At 44.9% G+C, this 25,643-nt stretch overlaps 1 protein-coding gene across 1 annotated transcript in view; it reads right to left on the reverse strand.

The window, feature by feature from the left end:
- The window catches only part of LOC147107111 (uncharacterized), a 43,535-nt gene extending 22,716 nt beyond the window's left edge, over positions 1 to 20,819 (reverse strand). Inside the window, 6 exon segments of the mRNA XM_086008169.1 lie at positions 135 to 245; positions 4,907 to 5,181; positions 6,893 to 6,954; positions 7,835 to 8,106; positions 9,887 to 10,010; positions 20,713 to 20,819. Of these exon segments, the coding sequence (XP_085864295.1) occupies positions 135 to 245; positions 4,907 to 5,181; positions 6,893 to 6,954; positions 7,835 to 8,106; positions 9,887 to 9,989 (823 nt within the window). The 5' untranslated portion in view covers positions 9,990 to 10,010; positions 20,713 to 20,819.
- Positions 20,820 to 25,643: the final 4,824 nt, after the last annotated feature.

The following is a 25,643-nucleotide window of genomic DNA, read 5'->3' on the forward strand; positions in this document are numbered from 1 at the left end:
TCCTTTGACTGGGGTTTAACTTGTTGCACACATTAGGATTTCTGTTATTCCTGAAGCTATGGGGCGAATGATATTTTCTTCATTTTCTAAACTGCCACTGGCAAGATCATTTAAACTATAAAGTGGTCTACTACCTCCTGGGGGTGCCTTCATCTGGTCATCATTGTGAAGTGACTGAATTTGTGAAGTATTCCCACGGTCTTGCTCCTCTTCAACTGGGTCACGACAATATGGTTTTGTGAAATCTGGAAAATTAAACAATAGCTAAAAATATAACAGTGATACAAAAAAAAGACTTGCATTTCTATAGCGCCTTTCACGACCACAGGACAACCCAAAGTGCTTTACAGCCAATGAAATACTTTTGAAGTGTAGTCACTGTTGTAATGTAGGAAACGCGGCAGACAATTTTCGCACAGCAAGCTCCCACAAACAGCATTATGATAATGACCAGATAATCTGTTTTTAGTGATGTTGATTGAGGGATATATATTGGTCAGGACACCAGGAATAACTCCCCTGCTCTTCTTCGAAATAGTACCATGGGATCTTTTATGTCCATCCGAGAGAGCAGATGGGGGCCTCGGTTTAACGTCTCATCCAAAAGACAGCACCTCCGACAGTGCAACACTCCCTCAGCACTGCACTGGGAGTGTCAGCCTAGATTTTTGTGCTCAAGTCTCTGGAGTGGGACTTGAACCCACAACCTTCTGACTCAGAGGCTACCAACTGAGCCATAGCGGACTCAAACAAAGTGACTTTGGGAGCAATTTTATACTGCGATCTTAAGCCACCAGAGCCGAGATGGGGACTGAAATGTTTGACGCTTTAACTGACATTTTGTAGGCTTGTTGAATTCAAGAGAGATTCCTGAGGACTAAAAAAAAGGGTCAAAGGCCAAATCCATAAGTTGTAGGGAAATTTTTTAAAACAATCTTGAGATTTCGCAGGTAAAAAGCAGAACAGAACTACCACAGATTTAGGTCAGAAAGGTCAGGTTTAACCTACCTGCTTGGCTTTTCTGAAGAAGGACATGGTTGACAGTGAAACACAGTTGGTGCTATATTTAAATTTTCATCAAGTTTTTGACAAGTAATGGCCAAGGTAAAAATTGTAAAACATGGTGTTGCATAGAAAATTGAGTTAAAAAAAAGAGGGGATGGCCATAAATGGGAACTTTATAGGCTGGAAAGAGGTTACAGAGGAGGTATACTGTATTTCACAGAATGAGTCTTGGAATGTTATGGCACACCACTCGACCCTTTAATTCTGCGCCAATGTTCATCTCCATGAGGTACGTAGTTTAATCCCACTCTTCTGCTTGCTCCAATACCCGTTTATGTTTCTCTTTTTTTTTAACAAGTACAGGAAACTTTGTGCTATCCGGCGCCGACAGGACCGAGCTGTTGCCGTCCCATCAAAACTGCCGGACAAACCAGCGCTAATGTTAAAACATACGGAGCTTTTGAGCTCCGTATCTAGCAACAAACCCTGTTGCTTAGCAACAGCTTCTAAACAGTCGGCCGTAGCTTGCAAGCGTCTCTGTAGCTAAGCAACAGCTTTAGCTAGACCTTGCAGAGCCTGACTGGTGGAAAAAAAGCAACGAAAAGAAAAAAAACTTACTGAACCGACTCCTGAATTTTGCCGGTGGATCGAGCATTCCGGACAGTTAACCTCCGGATAAACCAAAGTTTCCTGTAATAATCTTATTCCCTTTCAAAACCATTTATGGACTTTGCTTCAACCATGGTTTGTGGCAGAGGATTCCGAATTCGAACCACCCTCTGTGTAACGGGTATGGAATTAGGAAGAGGGTAGCAAACTGAATTAAAAATTGATTAGAAGGGAGAAAAGAGAGAGTAGGAGGCAGATGTTCTGGAGTGGTTGGAAATGGGTAATGGTGTCCTACAGGGTTCAGTTCTGGGGCTACTTCTGTTCAGTGTCCATCAATGATTTGGATTATAGGTCTAGAAGGAGAGGTGTCAAAATTTCCAGATGATACCAAAATAGAGTCATAACGGCACAAAAGGAGGCCATTCGGCCCATTGAGTCTGTTCCGGCTCTCTGTAGAGCAATCCAGTCAGTCCCATTCCCCCGCTCTATCCCCGTAGCCCTGCAAGCTTATTTCCTTCAAGTGCCTATCCAGTCTCCCCTTGTATAGAATGTATAGTTCATTATTTAGAAGACCACAGGAAACTGCAAAAGAAAGACTTGCATTTGTATAGCGCCTTTCACGACCTCAGGACGTCCCAAAGCGCTTTACAGCCAATGAAGCACTTTTGAAGTGTAGTCACTGCTGTAATGTAGGAAAGGGATATTGATAAGATGGGGGAATGGGCTAAAAAGTGGCAGCTGGAATTCAATGTCAGTAAGCGTGAGGTGATGCACTTTGGTAAAAAAAAATAAAAGCAGTAATTATGCTCTAAATGGAAGTAGGCCAGGTGTTGTGGAAGAGCAGAGGGATTTGGTGGGACAGGTTCATAGGACATTAAAGGCAACACCTCACGTTGATGAGGCCAGAAAAAATCTAATGGAATTCTAGCTTTATTCAGAAGAGGTATAGAATATGAAAGCCAAGAGGTAATGATGAACCTTGATAAAACCGTAAGACCTCAGTCAGAGTACTGTGGGCAATATTGGGCGCCACAGTATAGGAAGGATATTGAAGTTTTAGAGCGAGTACAATGCAGATTCACTGGGATGCTGCCAGGTACGAAGAAGTACAAATACGAAGAAAGACTTGAAAAATGTCATCGCAGATTATGGGGCGATTTAAGTATTCATAATTCTGAAAGGATGGGACAAGGTAGATAAAAGCAGACCGTTTCCAGTAATCAAGGGGTCTCTAACAAGGGGCTCAAACAAGGGGCCATAGGTACAAGATAACATGTGACGTAAGAAAACTACTAGGCACTTGGTCTAAGCGTTAAACAAAGTTTTAATCAACTGCTTTACAACATGGAGGTCTAGTTGTGTCCTTCACTAGTTCCTGTTAAGAATGTCCTGCGCAAGCTGGGCTCGTGCCCAAGTATTTATACTCTCCCTGGACAGTGCCACCCGAGGGCCGCTCAGTATTATTTCATAAGTCTTTCTTTCATGAATGACTGATTCATGTCAACATGCAAGATTTAAAACAGAGGACAGGAGAAACTTCTTTACACAGAATTGTGAGGCTATGGAATTCACTTCCAGGATTAGTGGCTGAGGTAGAAACTATATCAACATTCAAGATTAGGTTGGATAGGGATGTGGGAACAGGGTGGGTGAATACAAATACGACTATATACTCGCATGGAGAGTAAACGCCTACACAAACTGGATGAGTTGAATGGCCCGTTTCCATTTGTAACTTCTATGTATAATGCTATCTATGATTTTTTTCTAACTACCCCATATAGAATCATAGAAGTTTATGGCACAGAAAGAGGCCATTTGGCCCATCGTGTCTGTGCCGGCCGGAAAAGAGCTATCCAGCCTAATCCCACTTTCCAGCTCTTGGGCCGTAGCCTTGCTGGTTACGGCACTTCAAGTGCATATCCAAGTATTTTTTAATGCAATGAGGGTTTCCGCCTCTACCACCCTTTCAGGCAGTGAGTTCCAGAACCCCACCACCTTCTGGGTGAAAGAAGTTCTCCTCAAGTCCCCTCTAGTCCTTCTACAAGTTACTTTAAATCTATGCACCCTGGTTATTGGCCTCTCTGCTAAGGGAAATAGGTCCTTCCTATCCGCTTTATTTCTTTTTATCTATTCCTTTAGTTCTTTTTCTGGTTATGTTAAATTTGTGGTCTCTCTCTACCACCATGGCAACAGAGGGAAAATAACAAGGACCAATGCAAACAGATTCATAAAGATTTTGACCTCTTAAGTAACTAGGCGGTGGGGAGGGCGGTTGGGGATGATGCAATTTAATTTAGATAGGCGTAAAATAATTATTATGGGATGAAGAATCCGAAAGAGTATGCGGTAAATGGAACAGCATGCTGATTATAAGAGATCTATAGCAGATAAATCTATAGACTGTAATTGTGAGCAACAATGTTCTCTTTAAGCTCAGCGGCCATGCAGCGCTCTGGAGTACCCGCGCAGCCGGCTCACCGGCTTTTAAATGGGAAAAAACACACATGTGCGGTACAGGAAACTTTGTGCTATCCGGCACCGACGGGACCGAGCTGTTGCCGTCCCATCAAAACTGCCGGACAAACCAGCGCTAATGTTAAAACATACGGAAGCTTTTGAGCTCCGTATCTAGCAACAAACCCTGTTGCTGCTTCGAAACAGTCGGCCGTAGCTTGCAAGCGTCTCTGTAGCGAAGCAACAGCTTTAGCTAGACCTTGCAGAGCCTGACTAGTGAAAAAAAAGCAACGAAAAAGAAAAAAAACTTACTGAACCGACTCCTGAATTTTGCCGAACCAAAGTTTCCTGTATTTTGAATGGGCTGCGCAGCCCCTTAAAGGGGCCACGCACCCAAAAAAAAGTAAAAGGGAACATTGGTGAGCAATAGTCCTTAATTGCAGTAGAAAAAAAAAGTAAGGTACTCGGTTGCAGGGTGATGGGAGTATGAATCTTAAGAGGTGATATTTTTACTTTATAAAGTGTTGATCAGATCTCATCTGGATTACTGTGTGCAGTTCTGGTCACCATGGGGAATATATTATTGCTCAAGGGACAATGGAGGAAGGCAACAAAGACGATTCTGGGTCTCAGGAATTTAAGTTCCAGAGAAAGTTTAAAATAACAGAGATTCTATCGAATTGAAAGTTTTTGAGATTATGAAGGGAATTGACAAAACTGATCCTGGCAACTGATTCACTATGATGAAGGGTTCAAAAATTAGAGAATACAATTTTAAAAATGAGAAAATTAGGAATAAATAAGAGAGGAAGTCAGGACAACTTTTTTCACCCACCTTGGTCTGTCTCTTCCTCAGTTTTTGTTCCTTGCTGTTTCTGTTGCACAGAATATTTCCCAGCCGCCTGTATTCTGTTGTAAGTGCAAATATTTTCATGTTTCTCTGTGAGTGATCTCCTTTTATGCATGGGCCTGTTCACTTCATCATCCCCGTGCCAGATGAACAGTTCATGTGCTGGTTCAATTGAGCAACACACTCTGTAATAGATCTTTCCACTACACTGGGAAAGGGTCAGATTTTTCTCTTCTGGTGTCTTGGCAAGATTCACAAATCTGGATAAAGTACAGGTTTTTTTATATCACACGGGTCACATTTCAACGTTTCCTCTAGTCATCAGCAAAGTATTCTCCCTGTTTTATATTCTACCTTCTGTGCCAGTGCTGTCTTTCTTCGACTAGCATTTACCCAACAAGCACATAATAACGAAAGGCTTGTTATCTAGTAGTGTACTAGTGAGGAGCTCAAAATCTTACGTGCTCCTTTTCTTTAGCAGGGAAATGGGAAGAAAATAATCAATGAACAGTGTGACGGTACACTAGGAAACAGTGGTGACTTCATGGTGCAACAACAGTTTTGGCCACTGGAGGCTACGACAACATCTAAATAACTTACCAAGCATGACAAGACCCAAGTACAGTAGCACAGTACAGTGTGGGCTGGCCTGGTTTCGGATCAAAATGCCAACATTTAAAAAACAAACCATACCAACTCCAGCTGACAGGGTGGGGCCAGTGAGCTTCTCACTATTCCTTGGCCTCAGCAGGGTGACAGGAATTGTATTAAGGGCAGCTGAGGAATGACTCTCCCTCCCCTTTTCCCTCCTCCTCGTAGGGGATGCACCAACCTTACTCTCAACTATTTTCCTACCAAATTCCAGAGACTAGAAGCTCTGTCAGGCATGAACTTGAATTGCATGCCACCACTGCAACCACAGTTGCCATTAAAAAGACTGTTACCACAGTGGGTACAGTAGCATAGTGGTTATGTTAAGGGACTAGTAATCCAGAGGCCTGGACTAATGATCCGGAGTTCAAATCCCACCAAAGCAGCTGGGGAATTTAAATTAAATAAAGCTGGAATAAAAAGCTAGTGTCAGTAATGGTGAAGGAAATCTGCTGTCCTCACCTGGTCTGGCCTATATGTGACTCCAGACCCAGAGCAATGTGGTTGACTCTTAACTGCCCTCTGTTATACCAAACCATTACAAAAAAGGATTGCAGTGGTTCAAGAAGGCGGCTCACCCACCACCTTCTCAAGGACAATTGGGGATAGGCAATAAACGCTGGCCTTGCCAGTGAGGCCCACATCCCATGAATAATAAATAAATAAATTGCTTTTTCAAAGACTTGCCAGGTCTTTCCAGTGAGCAACTCAGCTGTAAAACTAGTAAAGTTTGTGATTTGATTGGCCTGTGCCGAGTTCGCTGATCTAAGCAGGGGCATCGGTGGAGTGCTACAATTCTCAGTGCCTCTAGGTTAGAGAGAGGAAAGTTGACCAAGGTTGCCACTGAGTTACTTCTGGAGTGGTGCATGTGCATGTTGGGTAAGGAGAAGGTTACATAATGATTGCAGACACTCTACTTTCAAGACTTGCACATTAATAATGAGGTACTGGCCAACAACCAGCAAGATATCAACATCTTTACGAGAGGAGGGAAGGGTAGAAAATTGCAAAGAAAAAAAACCTGAGGAATATTCATCAAATCTGGCAGAATTTAAAGGGAGCTATGAACATATTTATGGGCTTGAAGTTAACACTGTTTATGTTTGGAAAACTTAATCGAAAAGCAGAATAAACCGGTATATCGCAATAGTAAGTCAGGAAATATACTCCCCCCTAGAGCAATAAAACCAGAGATCTAAAATGGAGATCATGCTTTTGGGAAAATCCCTATCATTTCTGGGACAATAAGCAGAAAATTACAACCACAAAACAAAGCATTAAAAACAGTGTGAGAGAAAGAGGGACTAACTGACAACTCACCTCATCCAGTTGGATTTAGATTCATCAAAGGCACCCGGTTTGACCAAATTTCTCTCCTGCACCTGTGAATTGAAAATTGTTTTTTGTACCAATGTATTTATAATGGATGATATACGCTTTGAAGAACATACTGTACCTCGGGCACTTTTTACAATGAACACGGTAGGGATTCCTGTCCCTGACAAAACAAGTCTCTAGCTGAATTTTACGACCGTAATATGTAACAAAAAAATGATTCAACTTCAAAAGCAACACCTGGCTGCTGACTGCACTTGTATGCTCTTTAATTGCATACGAGCTGCTGCTGAATAAAATGGCCATCATAATGCATCAAGCTCACTGGCACTCTACCAGCCAAAGAAACATGTTTGATGATGAAACATTTATATGGGAGGGAGGTGGGGAATTAGCAATACATAAGAACATAAGAAATAGGAGCAGGAATAGGCCACTTGGCCCCTCGAGCCTGCTCCACCATTCAATAAGATCATGGCTGATCTTGGGCTCAAAGCCACTTCCCTGCCCGCTCCCCATAACCCTTCACTCCCTTATCTTGCAAAAATCTGACTATCTCCACCTTAAATGTATTTAATGACCCAGTCTCCATGGCTCTCTGGGGCAGAGAATTCCACAGATTTATGACCCTCTGAGAGAAGAAATTCCTCCTCATCTCAGTTTTAAAAGGGCGACCCTTTATTCTGAAACTATGGCCCCGAGTTCTAGATTTCCCCACGAGGGGAAACATCCCCTCTGCATCTACCCTGTTGAGCCCCCGCAGTAACTTACATGTTTCAATAAGATCACCTGTCATTCTTCTAAATTCCAATGAGTATAGGCCCAGCCTGCTCAACCTTTCTTCATAAGTCAACCCCCTCATCTCAGGAATCAACCGTGTGAATCGTCTCCGAATAACAATATTAACAAAAAAGAAACTATACATGCCATCTGGGAATATAGCTTTTCCGTAGAAGCTTGTTCAACTGCAATCTGGCCTTCGTATGGTCCAAATAGGACACCTTTAGGTATGGCCTTCGCAGTGCACCATACTCCAAGTCCTCCCTCTCGATTCCCTGATGGTCCCACTGCGAGCCCATGGGGAATGGTGTAAAATGCTCTCGAAGGGGTGTCAACCTCAACAGGTGTGTCCATGACAAACACCGGTGGCCCATGAGCAGCACAGCCACTCGCAAAATACTCCTGACAGTCTTCACGGTCTAAGAAAAACAGGAAAAAAAAACCTTTACCTTATGAAGGAGCTTCTGAGAAAGAGTTAAACGCCGAAATAACAAGCTTTTAACCAAATGTAATGATAAAATGTTCTGGCGAAGGGTCATCGACCCAAAACATTAACTCTGTTTCTCTCTCCACAGATGCTGCCGGACCTGCTGAGTATTTCCATTTTCTGAGCATTTTCTGTTTTTATTTCAGATTTCCAGCATCCGCAGTATTTTGCTTTTGTACCGATAAAATCTGTTAATTTAACTTGCACAGAAATAGTCATAAATTACCAATCGGCTTATACTCAAAGTCGAAGGGCCCCTCCATTAAAACTAGAGTGTCAACCGTGGCTCAGTGGGTAGCACCCTCGCCTCGGAGTCAGAAGGCTGCGGGTTCAAGTCCTCCTTCAGAGATTTGAGCACAAAAATCTAGGCTGACACTCCAGTGCAGTGCTGAGGGAGTGCTGCACTGTTGGATGAGACGTTAAACCGAGGCCCCGTCTGCTCTCTCATGTGGATGTATAATATCCCATGGCACTATGCCGAAGAAGAGCAGGGGAGTTATCCCTGGTGTCCTGGCCAATATTTATCCCTCAAACAACATCACTAAAAACAGATTATCTGATCATTATCATAATGCTGTTTGTGGGAGCTTGCAGTGTGAAAATTGTCTGCCGCGTTGCCTACATTACAACAGTGACTCCACTTCAAAAAGTACTTCATTGGCTGTAAAGTTCTTTGGGACGTCTGGTGGTCGTGAAAGGCACTATAAAAATGCAAGTCTTTCTTTTTTTTTTAGAGGAACAGCCTGAGCCATGTTTTGCTACTTTGCAAATTGAAGCAAAACCATATGGAAATAAGCAGTTTCGGGAGACAGATAAAGAGGAAAAGCAGGACATGTAGTAATTACAAATAAAGTATTCATTTGTGTGGTGCTGCTTACACGTAGTGAGGGACCTGTGGTACAGTTTCAGATGTTTATTGCCTCCCTGCTGCAGCTTAAACATGTAGCGGTTCACTCGCCACTGTACCAGCGTAGATGTACTGAAGCAATAACTCACGTGACTGACGCAAAGTACAAAATTATACAGCTTATTATGGATACTCAAAAGATACAGGCCTCACAGATCTAATACTTGTAAGAACATATTGCGAGAGAAAATTTTTAACAGGGTATACATGGGGAAACGGCAGGAGAATGGGACAGTCTGGGCAGATTCAGGTGAAGTCTTTAACCAAATGTAAAATTAAAATCTTTGGTTACAAAACCAAGGCAGGTAGCTGGGGTTAAGACACAGATCAGTCATGATCTAATTGAATGGCGGAGCAGGCTCGAAGGGCTGAATGGCCTACTCCTGTTCCTATCTTCCTAAGTCCAAGGACATGACAGATGTTTTAAATGGCTACTTTGCATCAGTCCTCACTCCAGTAGACTATGCTCAGTTACCATTTAAGTTGTCAGTGTCAAAGTAGATGCAGATATAATCCTGGATCGAATAAAGGGGTCTCAAAACAGATCGGGCTGCTGGTCCTGACAGCATTCACCCGAGGGTGCTCAAAGAAAGCTTTGAGCGATTTAATTGATTACTGGGTTGCTGGTTCGTGATCAGTAGCTTTTCCTGCCTGTCTATAGCTGAGTGTTTCAATTAGTAGTTTTTGCACTATGGACACGCACGAGAAGACCTTAATTATGGAGCTTTTTAAAAAAATCCTAATGATGTAACAAAAACTGGCCTCAATTTAATACTGCAATTGTCCAAAATGAAGATTTACTCACACAAGTTAGCATTTTCACTACTGCTTTTTTGAGGAGTGCTGCTGTCTTTTGTTAGCTCCCTCAGCGATGGTGCTTGCACCTCCACAGACTGGTTTGAGTCCATATTTCCATGAAGTATCACTTCCTACAAGAACAAATTGAGGTAAGTTTAATAAAAAAGGAAAAGAGTCATGCAAATCTCACTGTAGTTAGACAAAATGGGCACATTCTCAGAAACTCAACCACCAGTTGATAAATCAACAACCACACACAAAAAAGATAATGGCCCAAAAATTGCTGTCAAAGTAATGGCGAGGATATTGGCGCTCGCCGTTATTTAAGTGCAAATGCCACAGCAATTTCAGGTGAGGGCAGATACGTGATTAAACGCAGAAATCCAAATGATGTTGTCAGAGATGCGCCATTCTGCCATTAGCTTCGATAGGCATCTCGCTGTCTGGCTCCCCATTCAAAAGAATTGAGCAGCGTGAACTTGCTGTATTTGCACAGTAGATATGAAGTAAACTCGCCACATATAGTTAAGTCAAGTCTAAGTACCCTTTTAACGACATGATCAGTGTTAATTACTGCCAGTCAACCTCTTTGGCACTGAAAATTAACTATTACAAGTATGGAGTCTCACTCCTTCAAGTTTTAATTGTTGTTGGAGATATAAAAAAAAAAGTAAATAATTGTTTTACTTTTTCTTTATCTCTTAATCTAATCTTTCTTTCCCTCTCTTTATTTCTCTTTCTGTACTTGATTTGAAATTGAATTCACCATTCTAAATTACACTTCCTTGTTCTGACCTTGTGCTGTTAATTCCATAATCCCTCAATCTGATTGGTTAAGGAGATACACAGTTGCTTGCCCTGTTCACTCAGGTCCCAGGTGCCCTGTAGGAGGGCGCCGTGCTGTTTCCATCTTGCACTTCCAGCAACTTGCCCCGCAAAATATCATGGAAATTAAACGGGGAAGGGAAAGTCTCACAAACGGCGGGCGCCATTCACTGACCGGTTACAGGAATGTTTGGGCCAGTGAACTTCAACTTTTGTGGCCGTAACGCAGCGTGGCGAGCTGGCTGGTTACGACCTTATTTTGTTTACAGACTGTCCTGGAGTATCAGGGCCGGGATCCAGCCAGGAGTGTGAAACATACTGATTCTCTGCTAGACATAGGATTGCTAGCCGAGGACAGTTTTCCACAACATAGCAGTTCTCCGGCAGGCTGCTCTTTAAATAAACGGGAAATTCTCCTGTCGAGATGAATTATAGGGTTTTTAAAAAAACAATATGGTGCTTTTAGGGATCAGGGAGTACTTTAGATTACATTTTCTTCAGATGGAAAGCATTCACCACCATCACCTTCAAAGTTTTTTGATGCAGAACTAACCATTTTGGACGAGTATAGGAGGCAGAAACATCTGCATCTGTTTGCTAAGTCACAACACAAGGAAGCTGCTCTGAAGTAGATGGATTAAAGTCAATATTTATATACGTGTTTTGATAAATCTCGTTTAACAAAAAGATTCCATGGTACTGTGAGATTTTTCACACGGAGCAAATGTCTCTAAATTTACTTAATTCCGAACAAATAAAAGTATATTTGCTCCTTGCTGTGTATTAGTTAGTCCATCAGGAAAAAAAATTACCCCAGTCCATTCCCCTGCACCATTACTGTCAGTCCATGAATATGCTGCTGGGAAGGTAGTCATTCTTCAAAACTAAGGTCTGCAAGTTCTGCAACAAATACAGCCTCATCTACAGTTACCAACCCTCCACTAGCAGGAGAGTCAGTAACCAGAGAACACAGATTCATTATAAAAGGTACTTGGCAAAAGAAAAGCCAGGTGAGGAGATGAGAATTTTTTTTTACTCAAGCCAATGGTTATGAGCTGGAATGCACTGCCTAATAAGGTGGTGGAAGCGGATTCAATACTAACTTTCAAAATTAGATTGGTAATTGGATCTCCACTTATAAAAAGGATAAAACAACAGGCCTATGGGGAAAGAGCAGGGGAGTGGCACTAATTGGTAGCTCTTTCAGAGAGCCGGCACAGGCACGATGGGCTGAATGGCCTCCTTCTGTGATGTACGATTCAATTATTCTTTTTTAAAATTCATTCACGGGATGCGGGCTTCGCTGGCATTTGACATGGTTGATCACGCCATCCTCCTCCAACGTCTCTCCTCCATTGTGTAGCTTTTTTCCCCCCCATTTGTTCCTGGGATGTGGGCATCGCTGGCAAGGCCAGCATTTACTGCCCATCCCGAATTGCCCTCGAGAAGGTGGTGGTGGGCCGCCTTCTTGAACCGCTGCAGTCCGTGTGGTGAAGGTACCCACACAGTGCTGTTCGGGAAGGAGTTTGACCCAGCGACGATGAAGGAACGGCGATATATTTCCAAGTCAGGATGATGTGTGACTTGGAGGGGAACTTGGAGGTGGTGGTGTTCCCATGCGCCTGCTGCCCTTGTCCTTCTAGGTGGTAGAGGTCACGGGTTTGGGAGGTGTTATCAAAGAAGCCTTGGCGAGTTGCTGCAGTGCATCTTTTAGATGTCTATATCATCGTCAGTGCATGGGCCTTGGGCAGTGGTATAAATTAGACCTTGTTGGAGGTTATACATTCCATCTGCAACAAACAAACTTTGCTTAGACATATGGCAAATCACTCAGCATTGATAGGTAAGTGGGCCCTTCCGCCAGCAATAGATTGTATCGCTATTATCCTGGCATGATCTTAAGTGAAACGTTGGCACTGGAGCAAATAGAATCTGGGAATAGGGGGGGGGTGGGTGGGGGGGAAACCAACATTCTGGTAAAGTCCACAAGCAAGATTCAAAGTGTTAATCACATATTTAGGGAAATTTATAGACTCAATTGTAAACACATCCCACACTAGAAACATCCAACTAGTGAGATTCTTCATTCTGATATCACTATTTGCGTCTCGGGGGGGTAACAAATATTCCAGGTCGGTATGGAGGTAATTGAACGAGCTCAGTATTTAGGGTATTTGGACATGTTATTGCACACCACAACAACAATGATGCTCGCCCTCTCAAATCAGAATCAATGGTTTTCCCAATTGGGAATTCAGAAGATATAAAAGAACTTACGTGTTTGTTCAGTTTGCGCGGTACCTGAGAGAACAGCTTTATTGTGTTCAACACTATAGGTTCAATCACTTAACTTTTGACATCAGTTATACAAATGACAGTGGGAATTATAATTGCATAAATAAAGGCCGATTTCTATTATTACATCTGCCAATGTTCTGGTAACGATTTTGTTAAATGATATTAACATAGAAGATAGGAGCAGGAGTAGGCCATTCGGCCCCTCGAGCCTGTTCCGCCATTCAATGTGATCATGGCTGATCATCCAAGTTCAGTACCCGGTCCCTGCTTTCTCCCCATACCCCTTGATCCCTTTAGCCTTAAGAAATATATCCAACTCCTTCTTGAATATATTTAATGAATTGGCCTCTACTGCCTTCTGTGGTAGAGAATTCCACAGGTTCACCACTCTCTGGGTGAAGAAATTCCTCCTCATCTCTGTCCTAAAAGGCTTACCCCTTATCCTTAGACTGTGACCCCTGGTTCTGGACTCCCCGACCATCGGGAACATCCTCCCTGCATCTAGTCTGTCCAGTCCTGCCAGAATTTTATAAGTTTCAATGAGATCCCCTCTCATTCTTCTAAACTCCAGTGAGTACAAGCCCAATCGTCCCAATCTCTCCTCATACGTCATTCCTGCCATCCCAGGTATCAGCCTGGTGAATCTTGGCTGAACTCCTTCCATGGCAAGAACATCCTTCCTCAGATAAGGCGACCAAAACTGCACACAATACTCAAGATGTGGTCTCTGAAAGGCCCTGTACAACTGCAGCAAGACATCCTTGTTCCTGTACTCAAACCCTCTCGCTATGAAGGCCAACATACCATTTGTCTTCTTAACCGCCTGCTGCACCTGCATGCTTACCTTCAGCGACTGGTGCACAAGGACACCCAGGTCTCATTGCACTTCCCCTTCTCCCAATCTATTGCCATTCAGATAATAATCTGCCTTCCTGTTTTTGCCACCAAAGTGGATAGCCTCACATTTATCCACGTTATATTGCATCTGCCATGCTTCTGCCCAATCACCCAACCTGTCCAAATCATCCTGGAGTTTCTCGGCATCCTCCTCACAGCACACACGCCCACCCAGCCTTGTGTCGTCTGCAAACTTGGAGATATTACATCTAGTTCCCTTGTCTAGATCATTAATATATTGTGAATAGCTGGGGTCCAAGGACCGATCCCTGTGGTGCCCCACTAGTCACTGCCTGCCAGTCGGAAAAAGACCCGTTTATTCCAACTCTGCTTTCTATCTGCCAACCAGTTCTCTATCCAAGTCAATACCTTGCCCCCAATCCCATGTGCCTTAACTTTACACGCTAATCTCTTATGTGGGACCTTATCGAAAGCCTTCTGAAAGTCCAAATACACCACGTCCACTGGTTCTTTGTTCAAAGACCGTACTTTTTAAACACTATTCAAAAGGATATATAATGTGGTAGGAATAAATAAAAATATTGATCTTTTGTTAAATTTGCAGAGCCAGTATTAGGTACCTGTGATTACTTATGCAGTCATAATCACCAAAGAAATTCATGAAATATTAAAACATCTTTTTGTTTGGTATAGAAACATAGAAACTAGGAGCAGGAGTAGGCCATTCGGCCCTTCGAGCCTGCTCCGCCATTCAACGAGATCATGGCTGATCATCCAAACCCTAGCACCCGATCCCTACACCGACAGCCATCCCACCCAAGCCCTATCCCCGTAACCCCACATATTTAATCCCCCTAACACTAAGGGCCAATTTTTATCATGGCCAATCAACCTAACCCGCACATCTTTGGACTGTGGGAGGAAACCGGAGCACCCGGAGGAAACCCACGCAAACACGGGGAGAATGTGCAAACTCCACACAGACAGTCACCCGAGGCCAGATTTGAACCCGGGTCCCTGGCGCTGTGAGGCAACAGTGCTAACCACTATGCCACCATATTAATCATCAAAAATTATTCTGTTACTTCCACTGAACCTATGACCTTCCCCAACCCCACTCTCACACCTTAAATTTCACTATATATGACACACATCTGCAGTATTTTGTGTCTTTCACTGAACATTCTGTACAGTGTGTAGATTTTCTGAGGTGCTTACATGCACTGCATTGTACAATGGTAGTGAATTTGCCACACAAAACTCAAAAATGTTACAAGCTTTTCACACCAATTTTCAAGCCAGACTATTTACCCTCTTGCAAATGTTTCAAAGGACGTTGTTAAAAAAAAGCTATTACCATACAAGTTGTTTCTCACCCCAATGGCAAAGCATGAAAAATTCAAATATTACCAGTGATGTGAAATAGGATATGAAAAAAAGTAAAATAAGATAGAATTTTATCAAAATTATCCAGATCTGCTTATTTTGCCAGTGACATACAACAAATATTATTGCATTTAATGCAACTTCAATGGGCTGAAGTGAAAGCGGATCTGCATCCATGCAGCTTCACCTGATGCCATAAGGACATTCCAAAGTGCTGCGCATCTCAATAATTCATTGTTGTCATGTAGCTAAACATGGCAGCCAACTTGGAGCAAATTTCAAAAAGGAGATGAATGGCCAATTTGATCTGTTTTTGGTTGAAGAAGGAATGTTGACTCGGTCAGTGAGAAAACTCGCTGCCCTTCTTCAAATAGTGTCATGGCATCTTTTACATCCAAGTAATTGGTAGATGGATTAGAGAGGAGTTGAGGAGAACTTTTTTCACCCAGAGGGTGGTGGGGGTCTGGATCGCACTGTTTGAAAGGGTAGTAGAGGCAGAAACCCTCATCGCATTTAAAAAGTACTTGGATATGCACTTGAAGTGCTGTAACCTACAAGGCTACGGACCAAGAGCTGGCAAGTGGGATTAGGCTGGAGAGCTCTTTGTCAGCCGGCACGGACACGATGGGCCAAATGAACTCCTTCTGTGCTGTAAATTTCTATGATTCTATTCAAGTAAACAGCCAGACAGGGCCTTAATTTAACATGTCATCTGAATGATGACAACTCTTGACAATGCATCTGGGACTGATACCTGGGATGGCAGGAATGACGTATGAGGAGAGGTTGGGTCGACTGGGCTTATATTCGCTGGAGTTTAGACTGAGAGGGGATCTCATTGAAACTTATAAAAATTCTTACAGGACTAGATGCAGGAAGGATGTTCCCGATGGCTGGGGAGTCCAGAACCAGGGGTCACAGTCTAAAGATAAGGGGTAAGCCATTTAGGACAGAGATGAGGAGGAATTTCTTCACCCAGAGAGTGGTGAACCTGTGGAACTCTCTACCACACAAGGCAGTTGAGGCCAATTCATTAAATATATTCAAGAAGGAGTTAGATATATTTCTTAAGGCTAAAGGGATCAAGGGATATGGGGAGAAAGCAGGGACAGGGTACTGAATTTGGATGATCAGCCATGATCTCATTAAATGGCGGAGCAGGCTCGAGGGGTCGAATGGCCTACTCCTGCTCCTATCTTCTATGTTTCGATCACTCCCTTGGTACTGCATTAGACCATCAGCCCACACTACATGCTCAAGTTGTGCAGTAGGGCTTGAACCCAGAACCTTTAGATTGAGACAAGAGTGCTACCAACTAAGCCAAGCTGACATCCAAAATCGTAATTTAAAAAAAAAAACTGTCAAAATGGTAGCCTTGATCCTTACTGGGAAGGTGCATATGTGGATACCAAAATGAGGACAGGGTCAAGCTGGGCTATGATGCCCAACACCATCAAAGAGATTACAGAACTCTCTCCCCCCAAAAGGTTGTGGAGACTGGGGGATAACTGGAGTTTTCAAGACGGAGATCGCTAGATTTTTTTCCGGTAAGGGTAGCAAGGGACATGGAGCAAAGGTGGGTAAATGGGGTTCTGGTAGTGTTGCCAAGCCTCCACGATTGTCCTGGAGTCCCCAGGAATTAAAGATTAATCTTCTGGGCATCACTGCACGCAACGCAGGAGAAAAATCATAGGGGCATTAAAAAACTTGCGCGTTGGTTTATTTTTAGCATTTTCTTTGAAACCTTTCGTTTATTCGTTATAAAAATATTGGGAGATGAGGGAAAAAGGCTGTGAAATCTCCAGGAATACATCCAACCAGAGTTGGCAACCCTAGGTTGAGAAGTGAATCAGCCACGATCTCATTGAATGACAGAGCAGGCTGGAAGGGCTGAATGGCCTACTCCTGTTCCATGAATCTGCAGCCCTTTCCTTTTGTGTCAGCCAGTGGCTCAGTGGGCAGCACTCACGCCTGATTCAGACAGTTGTGGGTTCAAGTCCCACTACACAGACTTGAGCACCGAAATCCAGGCTGACACTCCAGTGCAGTGCTGAGGGAGTGCTGCACTGTCGGAGGTGCCGTCTTTTGGATGAGATGTTAAACCGAGGCCCCGTCTGCCCTCTCAGGTGGACGTAAAAGATCCCATGGCACAATTTCGAAGAAGAGCAGGGGGGTTATCCCCGGTGTCCTTACCACTATTTATCCCTCAATCAACATCACTAAAACAGATTATCTGGTCATTATCACGTTGCTGTTTGTGGGAGCTTGCTGTGTGGAAACTGGCTGCCGCGTTTCCTACATTACAACAGTGACTGCACTTCAAAAGTACTTCATTGGCTGTAAAGCACTTTGGGACGTCCTGAGGTTGTGAAAGGCGCTATAGAAATAGAAGACTTTCTTTTTTTTGAATCTCAAATCTCCACAATTTCATGGTTCAGCACTCCATCACCCCTGGCCTTGCTCCTCCTGAAGTCCCTCAATAATCCCGAGGTCTCTGGACTCTAGGGGAATCAAGGGATATGGGGATCGGGCAGAAAAGTGAAGTTGAGGTCGAAGATCAGCCATGATCTTATTGAATGACAGAGCAGGCTCGAAGGGCCGCATGGCCTACTCCTGCTCCTAATTCCTATGTTCTTAGAGAATCATAGAATGGTTACAGCACACAAGGAGGCCATTCGGCCTGTCGAGCCCATACCGGCTCTCTGCAGGAGCTTGTCAGCTAGTCCCACTCCCCCGCCCTTTCCCCGTAGCCCTGAAAATGTTTTTCCTTCAGGTACTTATCCAATTCCCTTTTGAAAGCCACGATTGAATCTGCCTCCACCACCCCTTCAGGCAGTGCATTCCAGATCCTAAACACTCTCTGCGTAAAAAAGGTTTTCCTCATGTCGCCTTTGGTTCTTCTGCAAATCACCTTAAATCTGTGTCCTCTGGTTCTCGACCCTTCCGCCAATGGGAACAGTTCCTCTCTATCTACTCTGTCCAGACCCGTCATGATTTTGAACACCTCTATCAAATCTCCTCTCAACCTTCTCTGCTCTAAGGAGAACAACCCCAGTTTCTCTAATCTATCCTGCTCCTACTTCTTATGTCCTTGTCCATCCATCACAGTGACTTAGGAACATAGGAACAGGAGTAGGCCATTCAGCCCTTTGAGCCTGTTCCGCCATTCAATAAGATCATGGCTGATCTGCAACCTAACTCTATATACCCGTCTTTGGCTCATATCCCTTAACAGCTTTGTCTAATAAAAAGCTTTCAATCTCAGATTTAAAATTAACAATTGATCTAGCAGCAATGGCTGTTGGCGAAAGAGAGTTCCAAACTTCTACCACCCTTTGTGTGTAGAAGTGGTTTCCTAACTTCACTCCTGAAAAGTCTGGCCCTAATTTTTAGACTATGCACCCGGTCCTAGAATCACCAACCAGCAGAAATAGAAACTATCTGTTCCCATTAATATCTTGAAAACTTTGATCAGATCGCTCCTTAACCTTCTAAATTCCAAAGAATACAACACTAGTTTGTGTAATAATCTCCTTGTAACTTGACCCTTGGAGTCCGGGTATCATTCTGGTAAACATACGCTGCACTCAGTTGGTAGAACCCTCGCCTCGGAGTCAGAAGGTTGTGGGTTCAAGTCCCACTCCAGAGACTTTAGCATAAAAATCTAGGCTGACACTCCAGTGCAGCACTGAGGGAGTGCTGCACTGTTGGAGGTGCCATCTTTCGGGTGAGATGTTAAACCGAGGCCCCTTCTGCTCTCACAGGCAGACATAAAAGAGCCCGTGGCACTATTTTGAAGAAAAGCAGGGGAGTTATCCCCGGTGTCCTGGGGCCAATATTTATCCCTCAATCAACGTCACTAAAACAGATGATCTGGTCATTATCACATTGCTGTTTGTGGGAACTTGCTGCGCGCAAATTGGCTGCCACGTTTCCTACATTACAATAGTGACTACACTTCAAAAGTGCGTCGCTGGTTGTAAAGCGCGTCGGGGCGTCCGGTGGTAGAGAGGCGCTGTAGAAATTGCAAGCCTTTCTTTTATCTTTGGATCTCAAATCTCTACAATTTCATGGGTCTGCGCTCCTCCATCCTCTGGCCTTGCCCCTCCTGTGGGTCCCTCAATAATCCTGAGGTCCTTGTCCATCAGTCACCGTGGCTGTGTGGACACCAAGCACCAAAAAGGTTGAGCACAGCTCTACACACAACATAGGGCCAGCTCTATACACACACAACATAGGGCCAGCTCTATACACACACACAACATAGGGCCAGCTCTATACACACACACAACATAGGGCCAGCTCTATACACACACACAACATAGGGCCAGCTCTATACACACACACACCATAGGGCCAGCTCTATACACACACAACATAGGGCCAGCTCTATACACACACAACATAGGGCCAGCTCTATACACACACAACATAGGGCCAGTTCTATACACACACAGCATAGATCCACCTCTATACACACACAACATAGGGCCAGTTCTATACACACACGATAGCAAAATACTGCAGATGCTGGAAATCCGAAATAACAGAAAATGCTGGAAAAACTCAGCAGGCCAGGCAACATCCGTGGAGAGAAAGAGTCGACGATTCGGGTCGAAACCCTTTTTCAAAACTGGAAAGGAAATGAAATAGATCGAAGGCAAGGCTGCGATAGAACAAAAGAAGCATTAAGAGGTATTCAAAACCAGACGAGATGGTAAAAGGACAGTGGAGACAAGAGACAGCTCAGATTAGGTGTGAAGTGTACTGGCAGGATGAGAGACAGCTGTCATGTGGGAGAGAGAAAAAAAAGGAAAGGGGGGGATGGGGGGGGAAGGGAAGACCCAAAACAAAGGGGTGGAAAAAAATATAAGTAAAAATGTAATAGGGGCCGAGGTTATGATCTGAAATTGTTGAACTCGATATTGAGTCCGGAAGGCTGCAACGTGCCTAATCGGAAGATGAGGTGCTGTTCCTCGAGTTTACGTTGAGCTTCCGTGGAACAATGCAAGAGGCCAAGGACGGTGAGGTCCGAGTGGGAATGGAGCGGTGAATTAAAATGACAGGCGACCGGAAGCTCGGGGTCACCCTTACAGACTGAACGGAGGTGTTCTGCTATACACACACAACATAGGGCCAGTTCGATACACACACAACATAGAGCCAGTTCTATACACACACAACACAGGGCCAGCTCTATACACACACAACACAGGGCCAGCTCTATACACACACAACACAGGGCCAGCTCTATACACACACAACACAGGGCCAGCTCTATACACACACAACATAGGGCCAGCTCTATACACACACAACATAAGGCCAGCTCCTCCTGCACACAAACCCAGCCCCACCTTTTCCCACCCCACCCCCAGGGGGATTGAGCACCTCAGCGGCCCAGGGGGGCTGCACAACAGGCCTCCTATCAATCAACACACACAAGATGGGCGCGCCATACGTCACCTGCCCCGCACTGATCAGCCGCCTCTGTGACGTGCGCGGCTCCCGGCCGGACCAACCACAGGGAAAAAAGCCATGACGTCACCAGCCCCGGCTCCCGGCCCAGGCCCCGCAAAAAACGCTTCGACGTCCACGCAACAACGTAACGTGTCCTGACGTCCCGCCCACCCGCATGCGCGCTGGGGCGGGAGCGCCACCCACCCAACAAAAGGACACGCCCCTTCAGATGGCGAGCACTGCGCAGGCGCGTGGCGGGGCTCTGTCCCAAAACACATGGCGCCAGGCAGCCAGACACAATTGGTCATATTTTTGGTGGCTGGGGGTTTACTTTAAAGGCACTCCTTTCAACTCAGCTTCTGTAGCTTGCAACGAAGAATTGTTTTTTGCAAAAAGGCAAATTTAGCTGCAGATCTGAAATAAAAAAAGAGAAAATGCTATAAATATCAATATATAAATATAATAATTGTTGTTGAAACACTCAGCAGGTCAGGCAGCATCATGCGGAGAGAGAAACAGAGTTAACGCTTCAGGTCGGTGAACTTTCGTCAGAACTGATAAAAGTTAGAAAGAGTTAACTTTTTGAAGCGTCGTCGCTATTCCTACAGTACAACAGTGACTACACTTCAAAAAGTACTTCATTGGCTGTAAAGCGCTTTGGGACATCCGGTGGTTGTGAAAGGCGCTACAGAAATGCAAGTCTTTCTAGGGTTGTAAGCAAGTACAGAGGCAGGGAAAGCGGGGCGGGGAGGAAAGAACAAAAGGGAAGGTCTGTGATAGGGTGGAAGGCAGGAGAGATTAAATGACAAAAGGGATGATGGTGCAAGGCAAAAGGAGATGGAAATGGGACAAGTAAAGGAACAAAAGCTGGGTCTAGAGGAGGAGTAAATGGCAACAGCAGGACCATGACCAGCACCTGCTATCCAAAAGGAAATGGGAGCAGTGGTTATAATCTTGGTCTAAATATTGTTTTAACTTGTTTGCACGATGCAGACTGAAGAAACGTTTGATACAACTAGAACCACGCACCCACCTCTGCCCCATCTGCTACCTGGATCAGGCCACCCATGATCAGCGTACTGTGGCCGCTTCTGCCACTCAGGACTTTATACAGCCACGAACCCACCCCCGTCACCCTCTTCGCTGCCCTTCACCTCTCCCTGTTGCTCCAGTCCTTGCTCTTCAGTGTTTTAACAGGTTGCTTATCCCATAGTGGAATTTCTTATATACATAATTTACAAAGCTTAGATAATACCACCACCTTACTCTGAGACCCAGTTAAAATAAAACCATTCCTCTCCATTCACCAGGTACTTAGGTAGTACTGAATTGTGGAAGATGTTAAATTAAGACTCATCTAACCTTCTCAGGTGCATGGACAGGATCCTGAGGCACTATTTGAAGGAGAGCAGGGGTGTTGTCCTGGCTAATATTTATCCCAAGCACAACACCACTAAATCAGATTCATCTCACTGCTGTTTGTGAAACCTTACAGTGTGCAAATTGGCTGCTAATCTGCCTGCAAAACAATATTGACTGCATCCCAAATCTAATGCATTGGCTTTAAAGCAACTTAGAGCATCCTGAACAACAACAACAAGCATTTATATAGCGCCCTTAACATAGTTAAACATCGCAAAACATTTTACAGAACTGATCATCAAACAAAATTTGACATCGAGCCACACAAGGAGATATTAGGATGTATAATCGAAAGCTTGGTCAAAGAGGTAGGTTTTAAGGAGCGCCTAAAGAGGAGAAAGAGACGGAGAGGTCCAGGGAGGGAATTCCAGAGCATAGGGCCTAAGTAGCTGAAGGCATGGCTGCCAGTGGTGGAGCGATTAAAATAGGGATGCACAAGAGGGCAGAATTGGAGGAGTGCAGAGCTCTCGGTGGGTTGTAGGGCTGGAGGAGATTACAGGGATAGGGAGGGGCAAGGCCAATGGAGGGATTTGAAAACAAGGATGAGAATCTTAAAATTGAGGCATTGCTTAACTGGGAGCCAATGTAGGTCAACAAGCACAGATGGATGAACGGGACACAGGCAATAGAGTTTTGGATGTCCTCAAGTTTACGGAGGGTAGAAAGTGGGAGGCCAGCCAGGAGTGCATTGGAATAGTCAAGTCTAGAGGTAACAAAGGTATGGATGAGGGTTTCAACAGAGGATGAGATGAGGCAGGGTTGGAGTTGGGCGATGTTCTGGAGGTGGAAATAGGTGGTCTTAGTGATGGCACAGATATGTGGTCGGAAGCTCATCTCGGGGTCAAATATGACATCAAGGTTGCGAACAGTCTGGTTCAACCTCAGACAGTTGCCAGGGAGAGGGATGCTGTCAGTGGCTAGGGGACGGAGTTTTTGGTGGGAACCGAAGACAATGGTGATGTCGGACAAGCAGTGTGACAATTTAGAGACAGTGGAGGGGTTGAGAGAGGTGGCGGTGAGGTAGAGCTGGGTATCATCAGCATACATGTGGAAACTGACGCTGTGTTTTCAGATGATGTCGCCGAGAGGCAGCATGTGGATGAGAAATAGGATGGCGCCAAGGATAGATCCTTGGAGGACACCAGAGGTAATGGTGCGGGTGCAGGAAGAGACACAGTCCCACACAGCTGGACGACAGTAGAGAGGCATTGGTTGAGGGCATTCAAGTTTGCATCCCTTGAACTTATGGGGGCGGGGATCAGGGCCAGGGGGAACGACCAAGGTGAGAGAGAGAGCAATGGTTTTAATTGGGACAAGGACATCAAAGGGGGAGGTGAGGGTGTGACTGAGCAGATCGGTAGCTGCAGGAATGTTGTGGTCAATGGAGAGCCAAATGCTAGACAGTTGGGAATTTAAAAGTGCTGTTTTAAGTGACTTGGGGGAGAGTTTTTTCAAGGGACAAACTCAGAAGGACGTGATTTGGGAGGGGGAAGGGGAATGTGAATAGAGAGGGATACAAGGAAGTGATCAGAGATGGCATTATCTGTGATTGACACAATGGGAGTAGAGCAGCCACGTGAGATGACAAGGACGAGGGGGTGACCGTGAATATGGGTAGGGGAGTTTATATGGAGGGGAGAGATTAAGGGAGAATAGGAGGGCAATGAACTCAGGCGAGAGAGGGCAAGATATAAATGCAAATTCTTCCTTTTCTCCCTGGACTCAGTACTAGTTCATGAGAGAAAGTCAAAAAATCATATACATAAATAACATGACCAAGTTATTCTTCTTAAAGCGAAAGTGTTTCATATTACAACTAATGTAGTTCTGTGTACAGACGCAAGACAGAAACGGTGATAATAAAATCCACATCTCTGCTTTGGTAATATTCCGAATGTGCTAGAAAAAACAGAACACCTCACTTCAAAAGCAGTTGATTCTGCTCTGCCGGCTTTTGGAGTAAGGTCTATGGGCTCGATTTTACCAGGACGAGGAGGCGGGTTTGGCGGCGTGTGAGTTGTCAAAATCGCAAAAAATGATGGGTGGGTCTGATCCCGCCTCCATCCCGCCTCTGAGCAATTTTCCCACATTCCTGGTTTCAGACCCTGTTTCCATCCCACCTCCAAGAGGCGGGATAGGCCCTTAAGGCCCTTAACAAACATTTAATTGCCTCTATAATCCCATTTTGAGAGGCCTTTCTGATTTTAACACATTTCCCCCATCCTGCACGTCTCCTCTGGAACACGCCAGTTAATCTTGACGGCCTCACAAGTGGATTGCTTACTAACCGCTGCAGCTCCACCATTAAAAAGGAGTTTTCACCACTGATCATTTGCAGGTGGCAGAACATTGTCGTCTCAGGTCTGGGGAACTTTTAGCAGGCCAACTCATTGTTGTGGAAGTTTGGAGCCTGACACCCATCTCCAGTGTGACCTCCTGGGAAACCCCTCTTGCCACCTTGACTGAGCGCTTCCTCAACTGAGGTATATACCAGAAGCATGGGAACCATTTATTTCCTTTCCTCCTGTACATCAGATTCGGTCGAAGACCAGCCGCGGCAGCAGCAGAACCATGAGCAACAGCAGCACCAACAGCAGGAGCATCAACAGGAGCAGCAAGCTGCTACTCACCCACCTGAAGCTGCATAGGCCAGAAGGCGCCAGCGCGCGACCACATTGCTGCCCGGGATGCAAGGGATGCACTCATGTTGGCCAGATTTGCTGAGCCTGCACAATCAAACACTTTTGCCTCACACCTTCTTACCAGAGTATCGACAATGGACAAGAACCTACGGATTCTGATCACTCTGACCACCATACTAACAATTGCAAGTCGCGTTAAGTCCTCAATGTGGAAGTCCCATTTGCGAAATGACACAGGCCACAACTTCAACAGTTTGCCATCAAATCTGTTTATCATAACAATTCAAGGATGGCTTGTCAAAAATCAATACAACAGAACACCCAAGTGACTATCCTTGTGACTACTTGTGCTTTATCTTCCTCTTACGCATGCTCCTACGTGGTGCTTCCCCGGTGGCTTCAGCAGATGTGGAGGCCCCTTGCTCACTTTCTTGCTGCTCCTGTCTCGACACCTTTGGCGGCCATCCTCTGGGGTTGCTAACCTGTGAGGGCTCGGCAACAGTCTGCTGTTCCTGCGGCTGTGCAGGGGCTGAGACGCACATCTCAGTTCGGTGAGGACTTTGGTGTGGCTCTGACCAAGGGCTTTGCAGTGGCATGGTCATGTGAGCGCTTGGAGAGGAGCCCCCACTTCCTTGTTGTCTGCCACCAACATCCCTCTCATGGGTCAACCCCACTTCAGAGCTAGCAAGTGGCTTGACAGCACCTTGCTGCACTGCAGGGGGGCCATGAGGACCCGTTTCTGCACTGGAAGTCCTACTCCAGAGGACTTTCATGAAGGTCTGGTTTCTATGCTCAATAGCTGACCATCGCTCCTCAAGAGATGTCAGTCTATTCTGAACAATTACCATGTTTTCAATACCCTGGCGACTAAGC

The sequence above is a fragment of the Somniosus microcephalus genome, chromosome 15 (genome assembly GCF_052327205.1).
Source record: "Somniosus microcephalus isolate GS21.2 chromosome 15, FLI_Smic_1.0, whole genome shotgun sequence".
Taxonomy (NCBI): Eukaryota; Metazoa; Chordata; class Chondrichthyes; order Squaliformes; family Somniosidae; genus Somniosus; species Somniosus microcephalus.